This window comes from Athene cunicularia, assembly GCF_003259725.1.
Source record: "Athene cunicularia isolate RWA chromosome 2 unlocalized genomic scaffold, athCun1 chr2_part1, whole genome shotgun sequence".
In the NCBI taxonomy this organism is placed as follows: Eukaryota; Metazoa; Chordata; class Aves; order Strigiformes; family Strigidae; genus Athene; species Athene cunicularia.
The window spans coordinates 126,869,914-126,878,843 of record NW_020799095.1 but is presented as its reverse complement, the minus strand read 5'-3'; the positions used below and the strand labels follow the sequence as shown (position 1 = coordinate 126,878,843).

The 8,930-nt window shown below is 40.4% G+C and overlaps 1 protein-coding gene across 1 annotated transcript in view; it reads left to right on the top strand.

The window, feature by feature from the left end:
* The first annotated feature begins 6 nt into the window (after positions 1-6).
* Positions 7-8,930, top strand: part of TMEM64 (transmembrane protein 64) — a 12,198-nt gene continuing 3,274 nt past the window's right edge. Inside the window, exons 1-2 of the mRNA XM_026843352.1 lie at positions 7-321; positions 6,068-6,223. Coding sequence (XP_026699153.1) covers positions 109-321; positions 6,068-6,223 — 369 coding nt within the window. The 5' untranslated portion in view covers positions 7-108. The remainder of the gene's footprint in view (positions 322-6,067; positions 6,224-8,930) is intronic.

Genomic DNA, 8,930 nt, shown 5'->3' with positions numbered 1-8,930 from the left:
GGCGTGCTGCTCTTCACCGTGGGCTTCATCGTCGTGTCCTTCCCCTGCGGCTGGGGCTACATCCTGCTCAACGTGGCCGCCGGCTACCTCTACGGCTTCGTGCTGGGCATGGGGCTGATGGTGCTCGGCGTCCTCGTCGGCACCTTTGTCGCCCACGTGGCCTGCAAGCGGCTGCTGGCCCGCTGGGCGCGGGCCAGGATCCAGGGCAGCGACACGCTCAGCGCCATCGTCCGCGTCGTGGAGGGCGGCGGCGGCCTCAAGGTGGTGGCTTTGGCGCGGCTGACGCCGATCCCCTTCGGGCTGCAGAACGCCGTCTTCGCGGTGAGTCCCGGCCCGGGCTGTGTGCCGCGGCGCAGCCTCTGCCTGGGGGGATAGCTCGCAGCATAGCGGCCGGTGTCGCCGGTGGAGGTTGCCTCCTTTCCCTGGAAGAAAACTTGGTTTCTTTCTCTTTTGCCAACAGTAAAAGCAGCCCCCCTGCCTGCTCTTGCTAGTGGCTCTTCCGTGCTTGCGGAGGGGCGGCAGGCAGGTTCTCGGGGTGCCTCGGTCAGTGGCATTGTGTTAAGAGTTGCTGTCTGGCTTTTGAGACTATGTGCTGGTGTTAGGAAGAAAGCGCCAAGGAGCTGTGTAGCAAAATCTGTGGAGAACTCAACAGATTTAAAGTGCTTGTGTTTTTAAAGTGATCTGAGTGGGAGGAAAAGTTGTATTTTTAAGCAGTCTTGCCAGATCTCCCTCAACTACTTAATATAAATAACCATATTGGAAAGAAAGAAGTGGACAGATTAAAATTCTTGCTCAGTTTGGTGGATGTTTGTAGCATACATACATCTAGCAAATCCATAAAGACTGTTAAGTCCATGCACACAAGAGAGGCCGTGCATTTTGGGCAGAGCGTTAAGATACAGGCTCAGAGCTGAAAAGGAACTTGGTACACTGCAGGGGTACAGAAAGTTACTTTAAACTTGAGTTTGGAAAAGGGTTGGACTTGCTGTTCTTTCAACAGTCTTTTTAGATGAAGATTGGTACATTCCTTAAGAATAATTTATTTAAAACTTGTGATACTGTTCTGTTTGATCATCTAGAAGGAGAAAGTAAAGAAGGACATGGAGGGTACTGCTTTTGAGTACCGTCATGCTGATGATGACAGTTTCAGACCCTCAGCTCTTCCCGAGTGCTTTGTCAGAAAGATCTGATTTTGGTTGTGTGTTATGCCTAGGTGTGTCTGCTAACTTGGTGAAATCAGAACAAAGCAAACCAGATTGGGAAATAATTTAAATGTTTAAGTCCTGTGTTCTTTAATGTAAGAGACACTATGAGCAAGTGTTTTGGCCTGCTACACGTTGTTATAGCAGCTCCCCCATCAGCAGTCCTGATCTTGTACCCTTCTGAAGTGCTTGCTTAATTTTGACAGAATCATCTGGTTCAAATGAGTAGTTCACTGAATACCAAGTTTGTTATTTAAGAAAAAAAATAATCCACACAATTTTTAGGGGTTAACAGCCATATCACTCATTTAAAATTGCTGTGCGTAAAACTTTGTATGCTGGGGCATTTGTCTTGGGAGCCTCAATCTCTGCCCATATAAGCTGTAGCAACGTTATCATTTCTTTTTAAGCAGATCCTTTAACCATTTCCTTGTTAGGAATGAGAAGAACCTCAGCTGTTTTATTTATTTACCTATATTACTGCAAGACTGAAGAAGCTTAGACCCGTGCTGCTGGGAGCAGAGTCTCCCCGAAGCCCAAGGTCCTGGTGTAGCATATGAAGCTTTTGCTGTAGTGCAACCCTCCTAAAGTGGGAAGAACTGTTGTGCTTCGGTTGTTCACAGCTTCTGGGTGTCACTTGAAGAAATCAGCAGATGTTGTAGAGCAGTATTGGATCTGAAGAACTGAGCAGAGAATTGCTGTGTTAAAATGATTTCCTTCCTGGCATAACCATTCTGTTGGAAAGACAGTTCAGCAGAGTATTCAGGCCAGTGCATTATTAAAATGATTCTGTAAATCAGTGGTTTGTATTCTCCAAGTAATGCAAGCTAAATAATTTTCTTTCCAAGTGGAAGGTTTCAGTGTTAAAATAATGGATAGAAAATGAGATGAAACCCGATTTTCGCGTGCGCCAAATAACTTTAATGTTGCCTGCTAAAATTAGTTTGGGTTGCATTTATTACTCTGGATTTATTACTTTGCAGCATAGTCAAATAAAGCATAGTGTGTTCAGTTTTTAACTGACCATGTTTAACATGAACTACTAGATTACTGAAAAATAAAAATGTTGCGTGCAAATCTGGGAATGCAAGGCAGTTTCTCACAGTGAGTCAAGTTTAAGCTACGTATAGAATACAAAATTCTACCTACACAGACTGAGCTGTCATTTCTTTGAAATCTGATTTACTTGAAAACGTAATGCTCTACTTACATTTAAAATGCACAGGGATTTAGGGTGCCCTAACCATCTATCCATACCCATGCTAGCAACTTCAGCCATGAATTTGAAGGGGATTGCTCTTAATAGTAAAGAACAGTGAACTTAAAACCTATGCATCTTTAATTTTCTGGCAGTCTGGTCTATGCATGTTTTCTATGTGCATATTTATAAATAAAAGAAATAGTGAGAATACTTAAATGAGAGGGAGGGAAGGAAGTGACACATGAGGTCCAGGACAAGGCATAACCTTGATATGAGAGGGGTCATCTCCAGGCCTGGGATTAGTGGGCTTCTACAAGCACTTGTTCAGTGGCGTGTACCATCTGCTGAGGGTTTTGGGGAGGTTGAATTACAGGGGAATGTAGAGAAGGAAGGAAGAGCTTCCTGGCATTTGATTAGTGATAGGATCATATCATCTGAAGCAGGACAAGAAGGAAATTAACATGAATTTCTTAGTTTCTCACCAGACAGACATTAACATTTTTCTTCTTAAGGTCATTCTGCTGCTCTTTGGGAAAGCACTGATACTAGGAGCACTGGGGTAATGCGTTTACTTGCCTTTCTGGAAGACCTAGAAACTTCTTAACTGAAAGCATGTTTGTATTTCTCTTTGAATGGGTTTTGCTTAATGGTTGCTTCTGTGGTGCCAGGATGGCTTGGGAGCTCTTACTGAAGTGTTTGCCCAGGCACAGCCCTCTCCCCTTGGCAACTCTTGAGTGTTCTGAAGGCAGGTCTGTAAGGAGTCCTGGTATGCAGGTTATCACCTCCTTCCCACTACGGGGTTTCTGGAGCTAGATTTGTGCAAATTGATTATTTGTAGTGCAAGGTGTAGCTTAAATCCGAACTGATATTTCTTCTTTCTTCTCTGAGAGGGCTATTGTATGGAAGAAATAACATGTCCAAGTGTGCGCCTCTGATTTGAGAAATGCACACGGTAAAAGCAGAGTTTGAGAAATGGTACCTGCTTTGCAGGAACATGCAGGCTGCTTATTCTGCTTGTTGTAAAGTTGCTAGCTATTTTTTTTTGTTTTGTTTTTTACTCTCTGTTTTTGTTTGTAGGGGTTTTGGTTTGGGTTTTTTTTCTCTTTTTTTGTTTTTGAGGAAGTAAAGAGAATTGTCCTTTGCTCTTGGTTGTTAAGCCTAGCTGATACGAAACACGGGATTTTGTAAGTTGAGGGGAGAGAAATCTGCTGCAATCCCCAAAGGCATCTGAGCACCCAACAAAGCCCTGACACAAGTGTTTATCCTTTCACAGGACTGAACCAAAGGTGTCAGCTGCAAAGAATACACAAACATTTTACTGGACAAAGCCTGTCCAAGGCTTAGTGGGAAAACTTCTGGCTAACACTCTTACTACCAGAGTGGATAGGTAGTTATTAATTTTATTTTGATACCATGCTATGGCCTATAACAATTGCATTGGGATTTCACTGTTAATTTTGCTGGCTTGAGGTTTCTGTAGAAAACCGGGTTCTGGTAACCTCTGTTCAGCTTCTTGGCCGTGCAGACCCCAGTCTGGCAGGTTTCTAGAGCAGGTAGAGTTTCATAGAAGGAAAGTCATGAAAGCTGTAAATTTCTCAGGTTTCTTAGGTAGGGATGCTGTCTATATCCTATGCCTTCTGGGGGAAGGGTTACCACTGTAGGTCTAAACCCTGCTAACCAGGAGTTAAAAGGGCACCGGCAATTTTTTTTTTCTTTTTAACCCCTCTCCTTGACTTTCACAGAATCACAGAATCAACTAGGCTGGAAAAGACCTTGAAGATCATCTAGTCCGACCATTAACCTAGCACTGACAGTTCCCAACTACACCTTAAGCGCTAAGTCGACCCTAAAGTTTAGTGGGAAGCACAAGTCTCAGTCAGCATGTCTGTTGGCAACCTCCCCTTCATTTGGGAACAGTTTCATGGCCTGGGATGTCCAGTTGCTTCAGGACAGATCCAGATGTGCAAACGTGTTGCTCTGCAACTGAAGTGTCCTTAATACTTACGGAGAAATGAAAGAGGTCCCTGAGAGTGTTAAAACAATCTTTGAGAAGTTTCCCAGTTCCATTAGATTCAATGACACTGTCCTACTTAGCAAATCTTGCCTCAGTGTTAGTATTTTAGAGACTTTTAATAGCATTTCCTTCATTCCCTTGGCAATATGAGAAGTTCTTGTGGTGCATTCTTATTTGCGTGCTCCAGATTACTATAATGTTTAAAATAAAAATAAATTAAGTGTTGTCAAAGCATTGGTCAGATATGAATTTCTACCACAGCTGCGTAGTGCTTTTTCATTAGAAATCTAAATTAATCTTATATAGAGAGGGAAAAATTATGTGTTAGTTGTATATATTTCAGTCTGTGGGAAGTGTAATTTGCAGTGAGAAGTTTGGAATTGACTTATTGGATCTCGTTCCAGTGAATTATCCTTAATCTTTATGCTTCATTGCATTTTCCTCCTCCACTGCCCTTCCTTCCTTCCAAAAACTTTCCACTGATGGTGCTTAGAGCTCTGAGAATTCAGCACTGTGACTTTCATAGTAACCAAAGTTTATTTTAAGAATAGCATGATGAAATGAGTAACTTTACTGCTATTCTCTTGTCTTTGACATTGTACAAAACTGTCAAGGTCAATAATTTCCATGTAGGCTCACAGTGTTAGGGGCTGTTCTTAATTAGAATGTGTTTTATTACTGTGTGATCATCTGAATTGTCTGGAAAATTCCTTAGACTGATTGTTTCAAAACTGCCCTTTTCATACTCATTTTTAACCCATAGTTTCCTCCTGCTTTCATTTTTCTTGCATAAGTATCTTTTGGCCTCGGCTTTTGCATTTAATATGTCCCAATGGCTCCTAATACTAATTTAGCTAGTACTGTGTACTTTGTTCCCATGTAAACTGTCTGTGTACTGACTCAGAACAGAAATTTCACATCAAAGAGAGGAAAATACCTTGAAGTATTATTAGTGTTTTTTTTCCAGAGAAACTAACAAAAGCTATAGCCGTATCTACTGTTTTGTTCACTAATTAAAGTGTGATATAAAGTATCTTTGGTAGAAAAATCTTAATGATACTATGTATATCACTGATAGATACAGGTAGATATTGCTGCTCAAGATCACTGATAGATATATGTATCGTAATGAGTATATAACTTCCCTTGCAGAGGTAAATCATGCCGTTTACCTAGATCATATTTGATATAGTGACATTTTGAACAATTACGTCTTTTGTTAGTTGCCATACATGTAAAAAGCAAAGGAAATAGATTTTTGCTTTAGACCTTCACATTTGATAAAGTAATTTCTTCCTGCGAGCAAATGCTCATAAATTGTAGGGCTCTGTTCACCATGAAGAAATAAACATCTTCAATGAACAGTGTAATTGCATCTTTGGTTAATGACTTTGCACAGAGATGTTGTTGTGTAATGTAAGATGAAATGAAATAAAACCTAGTAACTTTCAAGAGGTCAGATGAACACTAGCCACATACTGGTTTATTGTATTATCTTAGATTCATGCACGGTAGAAACTTCCAGTGAAGGAATGTAAAAAAAATTACTTAATTTTCTTTCATGAATGCTTTTGTGAGCGGCAGTCTGGTGGTTTATGCACCTAGGTTGTGTTGTAGCGTGTTCAGTTTCTTACGCTTTCTTTCATTCAGATTACAGATTTGTCCCTACCTAACTACCTGATGGCTTCTTCAGTTGGGCTGCTTCCCACTCAGCTCCTGAACTCGTACTTGGGCACTACCTTGCGCACCATGGAGGATGTGATTGCAGAACAAAGTGTTAGTGGCTATTTTATATTCAGTTTACAGGTAAGATAAAATGATTGCTCTCATAGACCTCGGTAACAGTAATGTCAGTCTCTTTGACTGCTTGGGTAAGCAGTCATTCTTGGAAACAGTCATCTTCTTGTGTTTGAGTTTATTTCTTTATCCCCCTAATTTCTTGCTCATCTGCTGTACCAGTGGGACTCAAGACAGGACTTTGCTTCTGGAGACAGTAGGCAAGTTTCCTTCCTGTAGCTTTGTCTCTTCAAGTCATTGAATCTTCTCTTTGGGAACTGCATGCCTGTAAGAACATGTACGAGATGTAGAGAGGTTCAGCACTGCTGATTTCTCTTTCGGACTGCACAGCCTCCAGTGTAAAAGGGGTGGACTGCAGGAAGTTTGGGGGGATGCATGTCTCGGGTTAAGAGCTGCACTCTGTTGGCATAACAGCTCCCTAGTCTGAGGCAGCCAACTCTTACAGAGAGCCAAGCAAGTATGGCATGTGGTATTGACAAGTAATAGGTTTTTAAAAGTGTTTAATTTATAACTCTATTATTGGTATTTTCAGTATATTGTGTAAAACCGAGCTGACATTTCTTCTTCACAGGCTTATTGACTGTTAGATACCTAGATAAATGGGTTTCCAGTGTACCGTTCTCTTTTGATTTTGCTTTCTTAGAAAAGTTAGAAAAGTTTTAATTCTTTCATACCTCACATGACACAAATCAGAACTTACTCAGTGTTCTCTTTTTCTCTTTGTGCCACAGTTTTGTCAAGTTTTTTTTTTCTCTTTGCCCTCTGTGGTAATTTCCTGCTGAATAGTAGACTTGTCAAACCACCAGTGTACAAAATTCCACATGTCACCAGCTTTGAAGTGGTGTGCTCAGGGTGCTTAAACCCAGCACCTATGCAGTGTTCACTATTAGCATTGTATGCTCCCAATTTTGCCTTGGTATTTAGGATGAAAAGTGCTGTAGAAATACCATTTTGCTGTTGTTGAAATCAGAATATCCAAATTTTTCAAGTGGGTAAATTAATGAGAACTATATAGTGCCTTTATGTCATCTTAGACGATGAAATAATTTGTCAGTAAATCTTGGGGGCAAGCAAGCCTTAAGTCTGAGATCATTACAAACACAGAGATTGTGTGTATTATCAGAACCAGATCATATATTAAAACCTGCTCTGACAGCATTGGTGCTTCAGGCTGTGTTTGACCAGCAGTTACCATGGTTTGCAGACTTTTAGTTGGTACTGCAATCATTTATCTTCCTCAGTTTTTACAGTTATAAAGCTGATGTTTAACAATGCTAAGATAAGTCTCAGGACTGTTTTAAACCTCCCCCCCTGCCCCAAACTTGTGTGTTCTTAAAAAGAACATATAATTTATAGACTCCATAGAACAGGCTTATGATTATTAAAAATGGCTTTGTAAATGTGGGGTGAGTAATCTTGATAGATCTATGAGAAAACAAATGGTTTCTTGATCAGCTTTCATTTTAGTTGTGAAATGTTATTTCTGGAGAAATTTTTAGTGGTCTTTCCCCTTTTTTTTTTTCCCATTAATGTTTTGGGTTTTTTCAAATGCTATTGGCTCTGCTTTGTGGCTTATACATAGGTTGTAGCATAACTGTCACTCACTAGCTGAAGAGGCTGAAAGTCTGAATAGGAGTGCTCACCTCCTTGAGAGCAGTCCTTGGGATCTGACTAAGTCAAGGGCAGCCTGTTAGTGGAGGAATTACTTATGTTCTCCTGCTTTCTTGCAGGCATCTGCCTGGTGTTTTGCCTGGCTGAGCTTTGATGGGACTTTTGATTTAATAAATAGCTCTAAAGGTCCTTCAAATTTCATGGTTGTATGTGTGTATATATTTTTAAATTATTCATCTAGAGAGCTAAGCTACTGGTAGTAGTATTTCTAAAACCAGTCAAATTTAAATATTCGGGTAAGCTTTTAGAATAGGATTTTTCCTATATATTCAGAACTTGATGTTCATAGTCTCTTTTTGACTCTTACATTGACCAGTTTTGAAATGGATAAGTTCAGTTTGTGAGGAAAATCTTTTTCACCACAAGGATAGTCAAGAAGTAGAGCAGGTTGCCCAGAGAGCTGGTGAAATCTCCATCCTTGGAAGTTTTCAAGACCTGACTGGACAAAAGTCCTGAGCAACCTGGTCTGATCTTGCAGCCCTGCCTTGAGTAGCTAGATTGGCCTCAATTACCCTGTGACCATACTTGTCAGTCATCTTACTCGGTGATATTCTAGCATATTTTATGCCATGCTGAGACATATTTTAAGTGGTAGTCTTTAATATTATTGAAAACATAGCCCTACCAATTATAATGAAGTTCAGATTTTGGACTCGGAACTTATTTTGAAAGGATGTTGCAGATCCAAGCTAGTTTCAGAAAACATTCTTAAAAAGCACAGAGGAATTTCTTTCAAAGGAACTGTCACTATGAGACAGCTTGATTTTTATTTTTTTAAGGAGGATCTCAGCTGAAAATTTAATTTAATTTAATTGAAAATTTATTGAAACCAAAGGCCACCTTTAGGGAGTGCTGTGAATGCAAATGTCATTGAGTAATTTATAAGCAAACATGTCCGGGTTTATTCCTGATAATTTTTGTGGTGAAAGTTTAAAAACTCTTGACAGTAAAATTTAGAGCAGAAACCTGATCTGAAACTGGAGTTTTGGACAATATTTTTCTCCTTAAAACAAACAAAAAACAGCACCACCACCACCCCCCCACC